The sequence below is a fragment of the Pteropus vampyrus genome, unplaced genomic scaffold (assembly GCF_000151845.1).
Source record: "Pteropus vampyrus isolate Shadow unplaced genomic scaffold, Pvam_2.0 Scaffold238, whole genome shotgun sequence".
Taxonomy (NCBI): Eukaryota; Metazoa; Chordata; class Mammalia; order Chiroptera; family Pteropodidae; genus Pteropus; species Pteropus vampyrus.
In genome coordinates, this window is record NW_011889019.1 from 430,023 (window position 1) to 451,834 (window position 21,812).

At 35.9% G+C, this 21,812-nt stretch overlaps 1 protein-coding gene across 1 annotated transcript; it reads right to left on the minus strand.

Moving 5' to 3' along the window:
- Positions 1-146: 146 nt before the first annotated feature.
- Positions 147-21,600, minus strand: TCTN3 (tectonic family member 3). The gene is made up of 12 exons (XM_011373963.2): positions 21,486-21,600; positions 18,313-18,440; positions 17,968-18,076; positions 17,764-17,879; positions 17,275-17,310; positions 16,632-16,712; positions 15,447-15,572; positions 14,310-14,417; positions 13,791-13,885; positions 13,412-13,565; positions 10,544-10,681; positions 147-1,963 (listed from the first exon to the last, which is right to left on the minus strand). Exons 1-12 carry the CDS (start codon positions 21,529-21,531, stop codon positions 1,727-1,729), a joined length of 1,374 nt encoding a protein of 457 aa, XP_011372265.1. The 5' UTR covers positions 21,532-21,600; the 3' UTR covers positions 147-1,726.
- Between the last annotated feature and the right edge of the window lie 212 nt (positions 21,601-21,812).

A 21,812-nucleotide genomic window follows, 5' to 3' on the forward strand; every position in this document is an offset into this window, starting at 1 on the left:
CACAGTCGATCACAATGAGATCCCATTTCACATCCACTAGGAGGGCTTAAATAAAAATACGATAACATGTTGGCAAGAATATGGAGAAACTGGAACCCTCATAAATTGCTAGTGGGCTCGTAAAATGGTTCAGCCACTCTAGAAAGTACTTCGGTAGTCCTTTAATAAGTTAAACATAGAGTTACCATATTGCCCAGCAATCCCGCTCCTAGCACAAAACTTGTACACAAATGTTCATAGCAGCATTATTCATAATTGCCAAAAGAATAGGAACAATTCAAATGTCAATCAACTTATGAATGGATAAATAAAATGTTATATTCATACAATGAAATATTATTCAGCCATAAAAAGGAATGAAGTACTGGTACATGATACAACATGGATGAACCAGATGAACCTTGAAAACATTAAGTGAAAGAAGCCGTACACAAAAGGCTACATACATGTTGTATGATTCCATTTACATGACATGTTCAAAGTAGGCTAATCTATAGAGACAGAAAGTACTTTGATGGCCGCTACAACCTAGTGAGGAAGGGACAATGGGAAGTGACTGCTAATCAGTTTGAAGTTTCTTTTTTTTCCTGTTATTAAACATTTTTATTAATTATAAGATTAACCCATTTATTATGTGGTTTTTCTTTGTCATATTTTTTACCTTTAGAAATATTTTTGATATTTTGTTTTGTCTGTTGTTTAATACACACACAGTAATTTATAGGAACAAATTCTATTTGTTCCTATAAATTAAAGCCTATATGTTAAAGCCTATATGAGGGCTCAAGAGAAACTTCTGCCCCTCCTAGAACTTGAATTAGGGACCTTTCCCATAACAAGAGATTATCAGAGATAACCTCTTTTGACATCTATAAGGCAGGAAAAACTATTTACTAAACATCTGTTCTTATCCTCCTGCCATGACCCTTTGAAGACCCCAAGATGTCTTATTCCATCCCTAGCTAAGAGTGTCTTATATACTCATTCTGTCTCTGACTCTTCCACGTATGCAGGGTTCCCATATATATGTATGCGTTACATTTGATATGCTCTCCTGCCAATCCATCCCATGTCTACTTGACTATCAGACCAGCCAAAAGAACTCTGAGGGTAGAAAAGTTTGTTCCTCCCCACAGTTGGTGCTGAGCAGGACAAACTTACTTGCTGGAATACTGCACTTCCCCACGTGGCTGCTGCAGATGAGATGATCTTGGGGTACCCAACACAGGCAGGGAGAGGGTAAGGGTTCTTACCATGTCAGCATACCCCTAGATCTGTCTGCAGAATCATGGGGTTTCTTTTTAGGGTAATAAAAGCACTCTGAAATTAGTAAGTCCAGAGGGTAGCTATTCCCAAGTTCACCTGGGGGACAGTAGAAACATGTTCCCTTTGATGTTGGGCCAAAGTGTGCCTGTGGGCAGATAGATGAAGATTTTGCAAACCTTTAGCAGGCATAACACAACCCGAAGGGCTGGAGGAAGGGCTCTTTGTGTTCTTGCCTGCTTGAGAAGTATAGAACCTAATGTGTTCTTAGTGTTCCGCAGGTTACTAAGCAGAGAGCGAGGATAAGATACTTTTATTGCTGTTCTGAAATCCCTTCTCTCATGTACAGATTCCTTCAGTTAGGTTCTCTATTATCCTAAATGCTTTACAGTCATTAGCCAACATAAGTAGGCTGCTGTAAGACTTCCCATAGGGAACACTGAAATCTGATTCTTATCCTTTTTCACTTAGACTCTAGGCTAAGAAGTCCAAGTAGTAAGATACACAGGATAAGGATGGGGGAAACTGAGCCTTTTTGAGAGTCTACTCCTTTGCTGAATGCCACTTTGAAAGGAAAGAAGAAGTCGAATGGCAATTTCCAGTCCATTCGAGGTTGGCCCCGTGGAGGCTCTGGCTTCTGGGTAATGTCCACGAAGGTCACAATAGTTGTCAAAGATACTTCTGTTACTTGTTGGGAATCCTGCAGGAAAAAAGTCCATGACAAGTCAGCAAATAGCCCTCACTTTCCCCAATGAAAGACCAAAACCAAATTGCTCTAAGCAAGACATACCATTTTCTCATATTGGTCCTATGTAGTTCTCTTTCTATGAGACACAGGAAATGAATTTCTTAGCAACAGTCCATGACACCCGAACTATGGACAATTATACCTACCTGAAGACTGACTGGCTTCCCCCGACTAGGGAGCTGCCTTATGTCAGAGAGGCCAGAAGGCAGAACTGCTGCTATTCCATGCTTAGCAGCTCTACCTTATCAGGTCCCAGAAGGCTCCAGTCTCTGAAACAGTACACATGTACTAGTGGAAGTAGTAGAAATTTGAAGTAGAAAGAAATTTGAAACTTCATAGAAAATGCAAAGAACTCAGTAATGTAGTTTAAAAAAAAAAAAAAACATCAGATTTACATATTTTCAGTTAGAAAGGATTCTCCCAACCACCTGCCAATTCAAGTCAAATACAACAGATGATCCCAGGAGGAGAAACCCTGTCAAGCTGACTCAAATATCTGATCTAATGGACATAGCTTTTGGTAGATATGGTTGCAGTCTGGTGACTGGAATCATGTTTATCTAAAATGAATTCCCTTTGTTCTAATGTGCTCAACAAGCAAACTTCTGATTATAATTTGACAGTAAATAACTATCTTCTTAAACCAGAAATGAATATTTTCTCCATTTACCTACCTTCACTCTGATTATTTGCTGTGGTTTTTAGCAATAGCGAATACCAACCAGACACTGGGAACACAATTTTCCCCAAAATAATCCTTCTAGGAACTTTTTAAAAATGGGTGTGGGGCCACTGCTATGATAATCTTACATGTCATACTAACTCTTTGGATTCTGTTTTGTAAACAGTGAAGCCTGTGAGGGACTTGGCTTAAGAACTAATGTAACTTCTGAGGCACTGTAAAAGCTACATACGTTGCAAGGACAGCCAGCTTAGGCTGAAGCTGCCAAGGGAATCCTGATTCCAGCAATCAAGCAACAACCCCTTCTCCACCTCAAGAAGAGATTGTACAATTCAAACCAGAGAATTTTTGTATTTAGAGATGCTGGGTATAGAAAAGGGTGGAGTGAGGTATAGAACAAAAAATAGGGCAATTACCAAGTATAATGATACTTGGTAATTGTATCATTTTCCCCATCTAGCACCAAGATACTGACAGATGGTCTTTTACCCATACCCTTCAGTTAGAAGGGTCTTTTCTGAAGAAAATTCAGTTTCAGCAAAAAGACACAAAGATACATCTGGCAGTTCCACAATCCCAAAATCAACTGTATCTAACTGCCCTATAGTAAAGGCTGCAAGTCAGTAAATCTCACTCATGATCACAAAGCTTTTGATCTTAAAAGCTTACTCTTATTTTGGATAGACACCTAGAAATTGCTGGGCATGTGGAATAAGCTCACACATTAGAAAAACTGTACCAAATGGGAAGAATAAATAAACTCAGAGGAAATGGAGACAAGGAAAGATGAAGATAAAAAGTTGTTAATACCTTAGAAGATATATAAGGATGTTAAGAAAAGAAAAAGAATAAGAAAGAACTCTTATATATTAAAAATGTGATAGCCAAAATAAAAAAAAAAAATCAGTAAAAAGGTGAAAGACAAATGCAAGGAACTCTTCTAGAAAGAACAAAAAGCTAAAGAAATAATATGCGATAAAAGGAAATAAAATTAGAGAATCAGTCTAGTGACCCTGGAACAGATTAACAGGAGTTCCAAAAAGAGAGATCAGAGAAAATAGTGGGAAAGAAATTATTAAACATGTCATTAATAATAATTTAAAATTATCAGCACTGAGTGTTCAGAGTCAAAAATCCCATGAATTATTTGGTATGATAGATGAAGAAAAAAAACCTACCCAAGGCGCAATATTGTGGAAGCGTCGGATTACTAAGAGTAAAAAGATCTTAAAATGGTGTCTGAACACCAGTATTGGAAACTAGAGGACAATGGAAGAATGCTTTCAAAATTATGAGTGAAAATCATTTTTCATCTAGAATTTTATACCTAGCCAAATGATCAACTATGGATGATGACGATGATGGTGGTAGGGGTGGTGGTGATGGCTGAATGAAAGGAAAGAAGTTATCTTTAGATGTGTGAACTAAAGAAAAAAATGCCTTTTCTCAAAGGGGTAATTAGAATATGAGCTCCACCAAAACAAGAGAGTAAACCAAGAAAAAGGAAATAGTAGTGTCCAGGAAACAGTAAATTTAACACAAGTGAGAAGAAGAATTCCCAAGACGACAATTGTTAAGTCCCATTACGACTGCTGGGCAGTAAACAGTCCATATTACATTGGGTTATGGAGGACTCTGCAGAAAACACATAGGAAAGGTAGAAGTGATAACACTATATGACAAGTTCAGCTGCATTGAGAAATTTTACAGAGTGTGAAAAGTCTTAGCCATTAGCTCAAAGAAAAGTAAAAAAATGAAATAGGAGGCAATTATTAATTTCAGGAAGAATAAAAAGTTTCACAAAGATTTAACTCCTTGGATCAACATACTTACATAATCATAATAGTGAAACACTGAATATTGATTTAATAAAACATTTTGATATAACTACATTGGAAGAGTAGTGAGAGGGTCAGGAGGAGACCAAAAGAGGAAGACAACAGATTATCTTTAAACTCCTGAGTCAAGAGATAACAGAATAAAATATTGCTTAGAAATCAAGATAAATGCCAGAAGAAAGATTAAAAGAGTTTAACAGGTAATTTCTGGAAAGCAGGATGGTGAGGGAGATATGAGACTTTACTTTTTGTTATTAGATCCTCTTTTCTGGCAGTTTTTTGCCTTTAAAAATATATGTCTGTTATTTTGATAAATTAAAATTTACAATTATTAATTCATTTGACAAATCATATCGTTATCTAGCATTAGCCTAATCTTCAGGGGAACTCTGAAATATAAAGTAGTCTTCACAGTCCCAACAACTTGTGTCATCCCAACCCAGTGCAAGGGAGTTGGGCTTTCATATTCCTTCGCCCTTAAGTCAATGGTTAAAGACCGTCTCAGAAATGTATATTTCTAGGCACTCTATAGGCAAATTGGATTCAAGTTGCTTGAAGATAGCCTTCTAAAACAACAAAACAAGGGAAGAAAACCTTAGGAATACATGCCAAATTTAAAAAAAGAAGGAGGGTGGTGAGGGGAACTGGGGATAAAAAAATATAAGGGTCACTGTGAAAAGCAAAATTATATTTGTTAGTCAATAGGGTATCACATGAGATATAAAACAACTGAACGAAATTCCAAAACTAAAAACGTACCCATCGTCCTTTACTCATTTTCTCTCAACCTCCATATCCAACCTCCAATCCAAGTCCTACATGTGACACCCTTAAATTTTCTCAACAATCTACTTCCTGCAGCTATCACAGCTCCCTACCTGGGCCCAGGTTATCAGCGTCTCCTGGTGAATTTCTGTAACAGTGTTCAAAGCTTCACTTCAGTATTGCCCCACACCTTCCATAAGAACAGGGACAAAGTCTATCTCATTTACCATGCTATGCCTAGCACCAGGCATGGTACATGGCAAAGTAAGCACTTGATAAAGATTTCATTTTTGACAAATGAATAGAGGTATTTTTGGAAACAGGGAACTAATATAAAGTAACAAGAGATAATAGGTCACGAGGTAGAAAGTATGCCATAGCTATTTAAGAGCCGGCAATTATAGATCACTTTGACCCCTTATCCTTCCCACTACAATGTCATTAGGATCCCTAAAGGTTGTACGTCATTCATATACTTATGTATTTATTAACTAACATGTCAGATGACATGCTTATTCTTCATATATTAAAAATATTGCCTCTAAAATTGTGTGTAGGCTTAGAACAAATGCAGTCTAGTAGATAACACCAACTAAATTAAAAAGAACTTTGAATGCACTTGCCAGGTCATTGGATAATAATGATTGTTATTGACCCATTTTAGAATCTGCTTTAGTACCACATAAAGAACAAGCTTTCGGAGTTCAGTTCAGTGTGTTATATTTGAATTCTAAAGTCTAAATTTTTTTCCATTTGCATTTTAAAAGTTATGTATAAACAAAATGAGAGAATTCACTATTTAGCATGTGCAGCAAGAACACTGAAAAAAAAAAAAACCTAAAAAAAACAACCCCAACAACCTCCCTCAAAGTCCAGTCATCTCATCTCTTTTATCGAGTCAACAAAAGGCATATAGCCAAGTCAGCTCATTTGTTTTACTAGGGATCCAGTTGTTATACATGGTTGATTTAATTTACTTCTACTTTAAACTATTTTATGATGTTTACTTCAGAAATCACCACCAACAACACTATTTTAACATTTTGTGAGGTTTAGGAGATATATATATATATATATATACCACTACTAAAAATAAATATATATATATTTTGGCTTCAGTTTACATGCAGCAAAATCCATTGTCTCAAAATAAGATTTACTTTGTAACAACATGAAAAGTTTAGATTGGTTTTGTTTGGCTTTGGTAATAAGAAGTATACTCTGTATATTACTACTTTACATTTACATAATCTCAGTTTTTAAACTAGTATATGCTAATCTGCATGTCAAATCATTACAAATGAAAACTATCATTATCAGAGAAAAAACTGTGGCTGCCATCTCTTTGATTTATCTTTTGTAGCTACATATTTCAGACTCAGGTGTATAACTCATTAATAAGCTGTTAGAATTTTTTATTCTACTACAAGAATTTTGTCAGGTACATGTATTACAAATATTTCTCCCCATTTTTCTTAAATGTCTTTTTATTTCATTTTAACTTTTTTATTGAGGTACTATTTTATATGTGAAGAAAAGTACACATAAATGTTCAGTTCAGTGAGTTTTGCCAGTTGTATATGCTATGTAGCCAACACCCCAAACAAGAACTGGAATATGTCCATCTTCTCAGAAAGTTCTTTTTTGCCTCTTTTCAGTTTATTCCCTGCCCCTTTCTAAGAAGCAACTACTTTCTGACTTTTGTCACTAAAGATTAGTTTTGCCAATTCTTCTGCTGCATACAAGTGGAATCTTACAGTGTTTTTTTCAAGTGATTGGCTTCTTTCACTCAAGATGAATGTTTTTGTGATACATCCATGTTGTTTTGCATACCAGTAATTCATTGTTTTATTGCTGAGTAGTATTCCATTATGTGAATATACCACAATTTGCTCATTCTTTTGATGATGGGTAATTGGGATTTTCCAATTTTGTGTTATCACGAAAAAGGCTGCTGTGAACATTCTGATACAAATCTTGTCTTGGACATATGTTTTCATTTCTTTTGGGTAAATATGCGGGAGTAAAAATTGCTGGGTCATGGGGAAGGTGAATTTGTAAAGACCAAGAGGTTATACCATTTTTCATTCCTATTAGCCATGTATGAGAATTCCAATTGTTCTATATTCTTGCAACATTCCATGTTATCAATCTTTTTGATTTTAGCTATTCTAGTAAATTCTCTATTGAATATTCTGAGTGCTGTCTTGTAGTTTTAATTTTGTATATCCCTAAGGACTAATGATATTGAGTACCTTTTCATGTTTATTGGCCATTTGTCCCTTTTGGTAAAAAATTTGTTCAAATCTTTGCCCGTTTTGTTTTGTTTTTGGTCTTTGAATTTATTTTTAGGCATTCTTTTTATATTCTGGACATAAATTTTGTCCATAATGCATTGAGAAATATTTTTTCTCAAACTGTAGCCTGCCTTTTCATTTTCATGATGATGTCTTTTGATGAGCAGAGATTTAATGATTTTTGTTACCTGTCCAAGAAATCTTTGCCTACTTAAAATCTGCAAAGATATTTTCCTATGTTTCTTTTAGAAGCTTTATGACCCTGGATTTAAGGTCTATGTATAGGTCTATGATCCAGGCGTAAGTACTTTTTTGTGTATGGAGTTAGTTGATCTCCCCTCCCCCGCCTCAGTATGTTTATCCATTACTTCCAGTTTTATCTGGCTGTTCGAGCACCTACTGTTTTTTTAAAAAAGTCCTTTTCCCATTGAATTGATTTGACTTGTGGATCTATTTTTTGGACTCTTTATTCTGACTATTTGGTCTATTTGTCCTTACACAAGTACCATACTGTCTAAGGTTTAGAGTAAATCTTGAAATCAGTAGAGGAAGTCTTCCAACTTTGTTGTTCTTTTTCAAAATTGTTTTGGTTGTTCTAATTCCTTTGCATTTTCATGTAAATTTTAGACTCAGCTTGTCAATTTCTACAAAAATGCCCGCTAGGATTTTTTTGTGGGTTTGCATTGAATCTATAGATCCATTTGGGGACAGATACTTTAATGCTGAATCTTCTACTTCAAGAACATGGTATATCTCTCCATTTATTTAGGTCCCCTATAATTTCTCTCAGTAATGTTTTATAGTGAAGTGGTCTTAAGTACTTGTTCCTAAGTATTTCATGTTTTTTTCATGCTAGTGTAAATAAAACTGAATCAATTCATCTTTAAAATAACATCTAATTGTTTTTGGATGTTTTCCTAGTGACTTTAAGGAATTTTACTATAAAAGCAGTAAAATAAATTTGTTAAAGAATATAGATAAGTGAAAATAAGAAACACTATATTTCCATCACTAAGAATACCACTATTAACATCTATGTCTTTATCTAACCACAAAACATCCATATATGAATTACCAAATGCTATGTAGCCAACACTATTTCAGTGTTTTGTAATTTGCTTTTAAAAAAAATTAACCTAACTGTGGGACGTGAACACACAATGTAAATATATATATGCCTTACTGTTAAAATGTTCAGCTGAAACTTACCAGATTTCATTAACCAATGTCAGCATAAAAATTAATTAATTAATTAACTTCTACCTTGTCATGTTAGTAATATATCTTTCTAGCCAAAGTATAGTCCATATTCAAGTTTTCCCAACTATTGCAAAATGCGTTTTACAATTGTTTGTCCAAATCAGAATCCCAATGCAAAAACGTGAACTGCATCTCTTTGTTATATTCATGAGTCTCTTTTAATCTAACACAATCAGATATGGTGATTTCTTTTATGATGGTTAGAATTTATTTAACCATAAAGTACATTGTAAGGGCCCATATAAATGTAATTTTTCCTCAAATAAGTACATTATTTTTAAGGAGAAGTCAGCTTATATCTGGTATTACCACTGATTTTAGGAGAATTATTGATTTAAATAAAATTAAATTGAAAATAATAATCTCTGAAAAATAATTAATGAATTATTTATATATAACATAGTCATATGACTCTTTAATAATGGGGACGCAATCTGAGAAATGTGTCATTAGCCCTTTTCCCATTTAGAAAAAAAAGTGCGGCTTACTGCCAGCATTAATTTAACATCACACATAAGAATGCTACATTTTCTTGGATTTGACATTTTTTTCTTTATAGCAATTGAGAATTACTATACTTTGTAAATGGAAATACCACTACTAAAAACTATAAATGCTATAAAACTTATAATATAAATAGAATGATGTCATTTGTTTCCAAAGACTACTGATGTACTAGAGCAATGTGAAAATAATAATAAAAGTACATTTCATGGCAAATTTTAACGGTAAGGTTAGGACTGTAGTCGGCAAGTAACCTTGGGGTAAATGCTGCAGCCACGAGTGCTGCTGGTGAGTATTCTGGGGCAGAAGGGGAATGGGTTAAGCTATTTCATTGTTGTGCAAACATCGTAGAGTGTACTTATACAAACCTAGATGGTATAGCCTTCTGTTGCCTATTTAATCATGATTGTGGCAGAGGTTCTTAGCCTGGCTTCAAGAAATCAATAAATCCCTTGAAACTATATAAAGAATGTGTGTCTGTGCATTTTTCTAGTAAAGGAATAGCTTTTAACAGATTCTCAATGGGGGTCCGTAAGATTAAGAACCACAAAAACAAACTGGCAGCTAGCTAGACTGGCAGTTTTTCTAGCACATGCTATTTGATTGAGGTAACACTGACAACTTCCAGTCATAATGAATAAAAGGCATTTATTAAAGAAAACAATACAATTAGCTTTGAAATGTAGTCAGAGATATATTCTCTAAAAGTGTTTTTCATATTGCAAATTGTGACTCCTTAGTGTCTGGCATTTAAAAAATGTTTACAACACACTAAAATTACTTATTTTAATGAAGCGCAATCAACCAAGAATTGATGACTACAAGCTAGTCACAGAAGTAACTTTAACAGCAATCACAAGGCTCAGAGACTTGGATAAGTGCGTGACTATCACATTGAATACACACTGGTATGATAATTTAAAAGAATTTAACTTGTACTATATTCTGGATTCAGGAAATTAAAAATAAATAAATAAATAAAATGGGGGAAAAAGGATATAAATTGTATTCACCATGACAACATGCTAATTTCAGTAACCAGGCAGGGAGGATTGACTTGAAAGTTGTATAGCCAAATATTAGCTGGCAGCATAAACTGACTCTCAGAAGTTACAAATGATCTGGTAATCATATGGTTGACAGACAGGTTTGCAAGGGTCAGTGGCCTTTATGAGCCATGACTTACCTGTATAGACTGGCACTGGTATAGGAATCGGGCTCTCGACACATGAGCTTGTGGATTGGACTGGAGGCCTATATACGCCCACAATACCTGAATCTCCAGGGAAACTGGTATGACGCAACAGGAAGTACAATGCATAGCCTGCAGAAAGATAAAGAAGCAACTGCTTGAATTGCTGATGGTTGCCATGCATTACGTAGCTACTATTTCTTAAACATTATCTAGTGACAGAGAAGGCGATGTGGCTTAGAGAGAACAAAAAAGTTCACAATAGACCATATTATTGTCCTTGATCTTAGGAAAACCAATATTCTAAAACATGAGCCCATGTACAATAGTAATAAGAAGTGGTGCATAGTCAGTGCTGTGGAATGTCAGAAGAAACAGCCATTTCTGATTGAGGATGGCTTCATTGAACTGGAATGAATAATATGTGACTAGAAGAAATGGGGATTAAAGGAAAATTCAGGTAGAGAGATGGCATATAAAAAGGTATACAACTAAACTGCACAGGATGATGCCATGGAGGGACATTCATTGATTAAAGTGAATAACAGTTACTGAGTATCTCCTATGTGACAGGCACGTTCGAGGTGCTTGTCTTGAGCAAACCACTTGACTAAAGCAAAAAACTTGAACACAGGAGCAGTGAAAGGTTCAGGAAGAAGACATTTCGGTGTTAGATTATAAAGTCCAACCAAACAAACTGATTCCAGGATTAATTCCAAGATGCAGGAAGGATTGATAGAAGTGATGATATCAATCAGGAGGTTACTATAACTTAGCAGATACAAACTATTCTCAAATAGTTTTCTAGCTTCATACTTTTTTATAGTAAGGCTTAGACATAGGCAATAACATGTATAAACTAGGAAAAGGAGCAGACAGACTGTGTTTAATTTATTAAGGAACTCTCAAATTGTTTCCCAAGTGACTATACCATTTTGCAGTCCCACCAACAACGTCTGAGGGTTGCAGTTTCTCCACATCCTTGTCATTAACCAGCCCCTTCCTATATTCAGCCATGTATCACCCAAAACCACACTCTGTCAGTGGCTTTGAGGTTTATAAGAACTCAATTTGACTTTGGTTGCCTAAGGGCTGGATTATGGGTAAGTATATATGTTTACTTATCACCCCAAATCTCCTTAAAAGGAAAAGTTTACAAAGAATAAAATCATAATGGTGCTGAGAAGGAGAAAAACGGCACTTTAAAAATAATCTCTAAGGTGAAAGGCCTTTCAAAATCGGAACTAAAACTCCAATGTAAAAAAACCTGATAAATTTCACAACATAAAAATCACCTTCTACATAGCAAAAAATACCATAAATAGTCAAAAGACAAATGACAAACTAGGAAAAAATATCTGCAAATCACACGACAGAAAACTAATTTCTCAAACATATAAAGACTTCCTATAAATCATAAGAGCAGTAATTCAATAAAAATGGGCAAGGGTTATAAACAGATCACAGTGAAGAAAATATGAATTGTTCAACTATATGTCAAGATACTCAACCTGACTCATAGAGAAAAATAAAATGTACTGGGATGCTATTTTTCACTTATCAGATGAGAAAAGAAAGATTAAAGAGTTTGGTAAGATAGTATTGATAAAGGCATGAGATAACAAATAATCTCATAGATGGATGGTGGGACTGTAAATTGGTACAACCTGTATGGGGAATGAATTGGCAATATTTATTAATATTTTAATGCATATAACTTTGATCTAACAATTCTACTTCTAGGTTTTATCATATAGGTTTACTCTCACATGTATAAAATAGTACCCAAATAAGGCTATAAAATGCCGCATTGTGTATAATAGCAAAAGGCTGAAAACAACCTGAATTTCCACCAATACAACTAGTTAAATAAAGTGTGGTTCATCCGTATAATGGAACACTAGGCAAATATACTACGTGAAGAATGGGAAGGCTTATTATGTACCAACATGGAACAAACTCTAAGATCAAGTGAAAAAAAACAAGGTGCAGAACAGTGTTTATATCATTTGGATTAAAAAATGAATATAGGAGTATTTACTTGTGTGAGCACGTATTATCTATGGAAGGAAAGAGACTAACTTTGGTTGCCTCTGTGGAAGGGAAGAGCTGCCTGGGAGAGAGATTTTTATTTTGTGCTTTTTGAACTTCAAGTATTTCTATTACTCACAAAGTAATTTAAATTTTTAAATAAAAAGAAATAAAATTAAATATAATTAGCTGACTGAAGTGAGGAGGTAGGGGGAAAGCAAAAGAGGAAGAAGACAGAATAGCACAGCAGATTTCCTTGTTTTACTTAGACTGGAGTCCAGAGATACACCTGCTAGGCACTGATCTTGTAGGCCACCAGAAAAAGTAAAAGCTGAAACAGCTAAATGAGGTTACTTCCAGGGCAAGGTGTTGAGGTTTTTACTTTTCATTTAATGCCATTCTATATGGTTTGAATTTTAAATCTGTTAATGTATTTTTATTAAATATAAGTGTAAGAATATACATTTTTATAACAGAAAGAGCACAATTTCAATCTCAAAAAATCGGGCTGAACAACATTCCAGAATATAAGAGAATATCTGAAATATATATAAAATATACTTTTTTTTCTTACTATGAGTAAGGTTGATTTTGAATCACAGAACAATCTCTAGATTTTCTACCTTCAAATTTTTTCCCAAGAAAGGAAAATAAGTTAGGTGTAAACCTAACCTGAAATAATAACATCAAATGGGCATGATTTCTTATATTATTCTTCTTCTAACAACCACATCAACTAGAGAAATAGGGCTGGTCTTAATTTTAATATCCATAATTTACAAACAAAAGGGGAAAGTAAGTCTCGGTCAGAACATGTATTTCTTTCCTTACTGAAACACTGCAGTTCCTACTGAAGATCCTGGTCCACTCTCCCTTCTGGGCTGCGTCAGCATTACCAAAGATGCCAACACGCTCCGGTCTGGGCCTCCCATGAAGAGTCTCATACATTTCCTGCTGCAGGTGGCTGCAGTCTAGCTTTTTCAGCCTGAAATTAAAAACCATGGAGGCTGGAGTCCAATGCTAACATAATAATATAACCATGTTAGTATATTAATCCAAACTTTAGAAATAATACTATAAAAGAAATAATCCTTAGATACAGAAGACTGTCAGAAAACTCTTAGCAATATTAATATTATTTAGATTATAAGACTATTCCTTACCAGCATTCTCTGAACTGATGCGAAATGATGCGAAAGCAAAGAATTACCTGAACTTGCATCCAGACATTGCATTTACTCCAAACTGTACTTTGTGTCGCTTAACAGAGCAAATTCCATCCCCCCGGCTCTGCAAGAGGGTCATCTGAGGTGGAAAGCGATGGTCAAGGAGATAACAGAAAAAAAAGTAGGCAGATTGGAAAATTTATGCTCTCATTGTTTCCTTAACACTAAATTAATATTATCGTTCAAGTCACGATTTTCTTCCTCTAGTAATTAAAAAACACAGAAATAATTAGGTTTTTTTTTCTGAATATGGTTAACCACATGAATTTAATCAGCATATAAATACAAAAGTTATTAAAACAGAAGTTAGTCATGATCCTCACTTCGGCCAATCTAACATTGTTTTAAAGCCTTTGGTCGCATCCGCATTTGAGAACACTGTATTAATGGTTTGGAAAAGGAAGTCCTGGATACCTAAAAAATGGGGGGACCTTAGATTGGAAAATCCAAAAGATCAGCAGCTGTAGTTTTCTCATTAGGCTACAATAGGCCAAAAAGGATACTGTGTGACTTATGTCATCAGTTAGAGACAAGAGTGGCTTCCCAACAATATAGCCAGGATTTCCACTTCTAGGACCCGGAAGAGAAGCAGCTGAGCTCTGTTGAAAAGCCTGCAGAAAGAGTGAAGAAAAGTCACTTATGGAAAAAAAAAGCATGCTCTCCCACCTTCCACTGCTTGGCTTCATATGCGATGCAAGAAGTTGGCTGCACTGAACAACTGGCTTCCTTCCACAGTGTAGTGTTTTGCAGAAATGTCTGCTCCAATGACTTTTCCTGTTTTTCCCCCTAAAGTATATCCTGAGTGATCTGAATATTGAAATTCACTCTATCAATTCACTACTACTATGTTAATAAGCTACTTCTGCCAAGGATTATAACCAAGGATCTATCAATGCTGTTTCTCAAAAATTACTATCAATTTAGGGCTATGTTCAGCCTGGATGAAAATGAAAGGAATTTAAGTAATTCAGAAATATATTTTAATTAACTATAGATGTTCCAGAGATGAACTCTGAGAATCATGAGACTTGGATGATCAGTTGAGGGCAGAGTTGGGAAGAAACTGGACTCTGCTGGGTTCAAAAAGAAGAAAAAAGAAGAAAGCCAAAAGGTAGTGATCAAGGTTAGAAAGTTAGATTAAATGGGAAATGAAGAAAATCATCACATTATATTTTTTACATGTTCATAAATACACATAGGCAAAAACTCATGCTCATTATAGCGTGTAAGCGCAAATAAAATATAAAGAGTAATATAAAGAGTAAAAGTAAAAAAAAAAAACAAAAACTGACTGAATGCCCGGGAATATGAGAAAAGCTAGTTAAAGCATTTCTGTGCGATGCTGGCTGAATATACAACTCAAAATGACTATTTAATACAAGAGTTTGGACTTGACATTGAAGTCCTGCTTTGCTGGGGGCCAGATAGAGAATGAGAGAAAATGTTAATGAATAAACATTACTGAATCCCTATTACTTATGGCTAAATTATGAGATATTAAATTTTGAGGCCTCCCTCACCTGACAGCCTGAACTAGGCCTTCGAATTCTTATTCTATTTCACATGTGTTACAGAAGCAGAGTAACTATTTCTAACCCGATACGTCTTCCCCTCTTAATCCCCCATAGAAGTGCCCTAACCCTGAAGCGAATGATGAACTGCTGCTGTAAGGAAGTGCCTGGCTCGACGGTCAGGTTGGTTTGTCCAAAACTGACAAAGACTTTCTGGATTCCAAAAGTCCCATTGGTCTCTATCTCATAGATGACCTGAAATACAAAAGTAGAATCAATTAATAAAAATTATTTAGCAGGCCAATTATGTTTAAGACAGATGATTTTCTGTCTGTAAGAGTTTTATTATAACTGAATGAGGGTACGACATGGTGACTATGGTTAACAATACTGTATATTTGAAAGTTGCTAAAAGTAGATATTGAAAGCTCTCATTGCAAGAAAAAAATATTACCGTGTGGTGATGGATGTGAACTAAACTTCCTGTGGTAATCATTTCACAACATATTTGTATTTCAAATCATTGTACTATACATCTAAAACTAATACATCCTATAGCAATTATATCTCAATAAAAAATAACTGGAGAGAGAATAAATAAGTAATCTTAAAAAACGCCACACATAAATACCATGAAAAGATAAAGTTGACTTCATATTATATCTATACATGAAAAAAGAGACTGGACGGAGCTCTTTTAAAGAGTTAATGGGAGAGCTGAGTTTATGGTAAAAACTGAAAGAGAAGAAAAATAAGTTTTGATTGTGTGCAGAGGAAGGCAAGTAGCACACGCAGAGGTGAGCATGGAATGGAAACCTGGTTTACTTGGCTCTCCCCATGTCTGAGGAAGAATAAAGATAGTAACTGGAGATGGAAGTTATAAGCAATTGAAGGTAACCTTTGATTTCTGAGCACAGTCTTTAAAATTATGCTTTAAGATAATTCTTAGTTCTGTAGGTTGATTAGAAGAGAGAGAAGAGGAGCAGAAATTGATTAGTCTATTTCAGATTTTCAGATGATACTGGCTTTGTCAACAGAAGAAAATGTGGTCAGTAAGAACCATGATAGATTGAATATGGACAAAGAAAGAGGAGTCAGAAATAATCTTAATGTTCTTAATGCGCATGAAATACTGGAGGACGATGCCAAAACACAGCAGGGAGGAAGGGGATGGGCTCCATTCTTGACATGTTAAGTTTCCGGTAACGCACAAAAAATTCATGTGGGGTTGGTCTGGTATTTAATGAAAGATGAGGCACCTCAGTGATGTTGATCAACATACATCGGTCCAGAACCTGAGGTCAGCATCCCTACCTGGGAAACAACATTCTGACACGTGTTTCCAGCCAACAGAGGAGAACGAGCTTCTGAGACAAGTGTTACAGGAACCTGGAACTATCAAGGGAAAGAAGCGAATCAACTAAAATGGAAAGCAGCATTTTCTCTTCCAGCTACATGTCATGCTGAAATAAGCATTTTTCATTTTTAACCATCGCCTGTCTTTATCCTTCCATTGCCAGCCTACAACTTAAGTTCAAGTTATTCTAAATCAGCACTTCTCAAAACATATTTCTCAGAACATTAATTCTATTAGATACAAAATAAAGGTGCCATGGTCAAATAAGTTTTAGAAATACTATGTTCGATACCGGCCTCTTAAAGATTAACAAGGCCCTCGAGCATATTAAAGATTCTAAGAAGTCCACCCTAAGTATAGTGTTTAACTTTAAGTTTAACCCAATGTTTCCTAAACTTATCAAACCTTTCAAATTCTTATTTCATATACTTATTAATCATATAGAACATTAAACATATGGAAAACATTGTTTCAGCTTCACGCTTTGTTTGATATAGCATACATATATTTTCTTTTGCTATGATGATCTAAACTAAAATTGCCTCAGATGCAAAGGGACCAGATATTCTCTTTATTTTTTCCCAATAAATAGCATCATACCTTCATATTCTGTGGATCAGTCATACCTATTGGAATCTAGAATAAAAGAAAAACAAGAAAATGGCTATGCATATGCCTTAGATTTGGGGGGTAAAAAAATCAACATATTAGAATGATTTGCTTCCTTTCTTCTACCTGACTCTTCTTTATACTAAAATGCCAGGAGTAGAGCTGAGGGGAGGTTGGATAAACTGTGATGCCCACCTACGCTGAGCTAGACCTCTACTGAATGGCAAAAAAGTAGTTTTGGTGAAATAGTGAGATGTCACCGCTTCCATCCTCCCAAGCAATCCGATTAGCCAGGAGGGTGAGAATCTCTTACTGTGGCTCTATAGCCCTAATTCTTTCATCTTTTTCAGATGATAGAGTCTTTTATGTAGCTCTCAGGCATTCTGAATTCCAATCAGCACTTTTCCCACAACCCAACAGTGGGAAGCTTGTTGACTTTAAAACGACAGTGGTGACAATGGGGAGAGAAGTGATACCCACTTTCAAGACTGTGAAATTATAATAAGAGGCAGCATTGAGGGCTGGATCTGAGGTGCAACTATCTGCCAGGTTCTTGAAGAAACGAGCACAGGTTGTACTTTTACTCTCCAAGAAACCTTAGAACACAAAGAATTAAGGAGGTGGTAAATGAGAAAGTCTATTTTAAATTGAACAAAAAAGTTGGCACTTTTGCTCTGGACTCACCTGCAGGATTGCTTTCAGCACAGAGTCCCCAGGCTCCAATTCCTGCAGGCTGCTTCAGCAAGCTTATTACAGACCACTGGGGGAAGTAAGTCAAAATGGGGTCCCCAGCCTGAATAAAGTAGAGCAGAAATTTATTCAGTGAGATTGAACTAAAGTCCATAATGAAAAAGAAAAAGTAGAAACAAAAATGGACTCAACAGCTTGTTAATGTAGACCATACTGCCCTCCAAAAGAGCTGACAAAGGTTTACCTAATTGCAGCAGGGTACCTCAAAGATACCCTGTCAATTGTCGGCTATGAGGGAAAAATCGAAGCGAATAATCCCATCCCCTTCCCCAGGCTCACCCTGTAAAAAGGTGATGGCGACTGGGTTTGGAATGTTGAAGTAAATGATCTGCCTCCAAACTCTGTAGCCAGGGCCTGGAAGTTGGTTGCATTGACCTTTTGGAGCTCCTGGAAATAGTTTAATTTTGCTAAAATGTTTTTTAAAAAGAAAAGGGGTTTAGATAACAGAAAAATTCATTTTTTAATATCTTGCACACCAAGTAACTAATTTCTAAAGATTTTTTTTGAGGTGTAATATATACACATTAAGGTTAAGTATACAAATGCACTAATCTTAAACACAAACTCAAAAGAATTTTTACGAATTTATATACTTTTATTAGAACATTTTTCCCAGAAGGTTCTCAACCAATATTCCATCTTCGGAGATAACAATTCTAATTTTTATCACCTTCTAATTTATATGTAATCTGTTAAATGAATTATTGTTTTATGATTAAGAGCTAAGAATATGGCCAATGAATGCCAGTCAGTTCCAAGTCTCTGATGCCATGAATGTGTGTGATTAGCAATTTGTGATGAAAATAGGAGGCTCAATGATGCTGACGTTTGCCCCACACCAAACGAGTCTCTAGTACAACAAAATGGTACTGTTTCCATAGGAACATGGTGAAGTTGGAGACAATATTTGATTTGTCTCCTCCAAATCTTCCTGTTTTCCCTAAAGTTCAACTAACCAGTCCTAATGTTTCCATCTCTCAAGTACATGGATTTGTCATGTTTTATTCTTTTCGCCTTACAATTTCTACATTCAAAATTTCAGACACTCTACAGGAGTGCTTTCTGTAACAATTCTATAATTTATATTACAGCAATGTGTAAAGCTACCCAACCTCCTGCAGCCCTCTCCCTACGGCACTTCAGAACCAAGAGATAGATGTAAGAAAAGACCTCTGGCATTGTCCACTGACCAGACGGTGGCTGGTGATGGACAATATGCTGCTTCACCACCCAAGTCTTCTGCTAACTTGAAAAAGAAACAAAGCAGAAACATGCCTCATGTGAATTCCTTTAATTCTGCATATACTTATGGTCATTTGAACAGATTCAAAAAGGTATCAAGACCTGAAAGCTAATGAGGATTCTACATTACAAAAGCTTGACCTTTATTTTCTGTAATCACAAAGTCTTAACTATTTGACTTTTCAGCTTTCTGATAGAGTATGAAATAAACACAACTGTAAATTCTGGGGACTTACAGACTCCTTACTCACTCTGTATCTCCTATATCTTTGCTACTCAAAGTGTGGTGCACAGACAAGCAGCTCCAGCATCATCTTAAGCCACTCCCCTGACATAGTAAGTCAGAATCTGCATGTTAACAAACTCTCCAGGTGAAATGCAAGCATTTCGGAGTTTTAAAAGCATTGCTCTGGAACAGGCAATGCTGATGCTGCTGGTTTGCAGACCACCTTCTGCCTCTGATCTGAATCTTCAGACTTTAAAGCTTCCAGGAGATATTTAACATTTCCTTCAGAATTCAGACCCTGAAAACCACATGGAAGAAATACTTACCTCATATAAAATGCAGTTATTTGTATCCTTATAAATGAAAGAAAAGTTAAACTTAAGCTAAGAAAGAAGATAAGCTGATATGGTAAATATCCATCCGGTAATTTTTTCATGGCTTAAAAGAATCAGAGAAAGTTTACATTTTGTCTCTCACTTTAGCGCAGGGATACCGCTGGTAAGCAGCAATAATGCAAATAAGGAACATAAGCTAAGGATAACAAGTAGAGTTTTTGTCTAAAACTCTAAAAGTTTTGCCTAAAAATTTCTACCATCATACATAGTATGCATCACACCTAACAGAACTTAAGGGTATTTCAGATGTGGACGAAAGCCTAGAGACCACCTGGCCCAATCCCATTAGAATATTTGGATCCTGAGAGGTAAATGAGTTCCAAAAAGCCACATCGCCATCTGGCAGAGCCAGGAGTAGATCACAGATTTCCTGATTCCTGGTCTCCTTTTCCTCACTCTTTGACTGAGAACATCTGTTACTCGTGATCACTATCAGCAAATATTAAGCACCATGGGCAAACAGAGTATTTGGTCCATCTTCTCTAGTCGCTGGTAATTTACCTCGGGAGACACAATGTTCACATAAACCAATAACAATGCGAAGTATCCTATAGTTTCCAAGGGAGTGACTCTCAGATGTTCGGGAAACAAAGTTCAGAACCAGTGGTCCAGAAGCAGTGGCAGGGTGGACTGGGAGGCAGGAGGGGAGATCAAAAGCAGGGAGGACCAGCTGGACACCACTGCAATAGCTCTAGAGCATAATAAAGCTGGAACTAGAAGGCAGTGGGAGATTAGGAAAGGATGGGGCAGCGCAGACTTATTATAAGTCCCCTTAAACCAGGAATTGGTTGATTACTGAAACAAATATAGTTTTGCTACTTCTTTTCTAACTAACAGATGAAATCAGAATGGGTTAACTTTCAGGGACATTTAAGTCTGTGTGAGAACATTATTTTGATTCTTAGACATTAAAAAGAGACATATTAACTTCTAAAGATATGAAGTTAATATGTCTATTTATAAACCTTAATAATAACCACCACCTCTCATCATCATTGCCTTCTATAGTTACAGAGGACTTTCACATCCAGGGCTAGCATTATTTCTCATTTTGCAGCAGAAGAAATGAGACTGGAAATGCTAAGGGATTTGCCCAAGTTTTGTGCAGCTGGTAAGTTAATGGCAAGGCTGAAATCTGAGTGTAATGCTGTTTTTCCTATAGTGCTGACTCATAAAATAAAAACAAGGTTGGTGCGGACTAACTTCTAAAAAACATTCAAGTATTATTTGATGCCTCCTGTGTATCAGGTACTGGGGATTCCGTGAGTCGCTTCATGGAGATTGTAGCAAGTGGGAGAATAGAGTCTATCTTTAATAATCTGGGCTAATAGGGATGATTGAAATTAAATTTCTGTATAGGTTTTCTGACCCATAGCCAATAGAGGATAAGAAACTGCAAATGTTCACTAGTAAGAAAAAGAGGGGGCAGGTGGACAGGCAAAAGAAGAGGGAGAATGATAGAAATTCAAAGGACCAAAAAAAAAAAAAAATTAAAACAAAAAAACAAAGAAATGGAAAAAAAGGACAGAGACAAAGCCAATTTTCAATAAACGTTAGGCAATAAGAACAGCCAACATATTTCTACTCACAGTTGTTCACATGGACACAAAACTGCCGAACTCCATTTGAATCCATGAGAACTCTTGAAGGGAATGGGGAATTACTCCTGAAGATAAGAGAGTTGTCCACACACACCCAACTTGAAGACCTGTGAAGAAACATAATGAAAAATAGATACATTTAGGAACACAGGGTTAGGTGGAAAGAAGGGTTCCCCCAGGGGTGTCAGATGCCAAAGAGAGGACTCCTTGGGCAGCCGCGGGACGACATGAAGGTCCTATTCTATTGGATAGCCCTGCTCTAGAGAATCCAAAGAGGAACGTCACTACTGGGAAAAACCAAGATAATTCCACTTA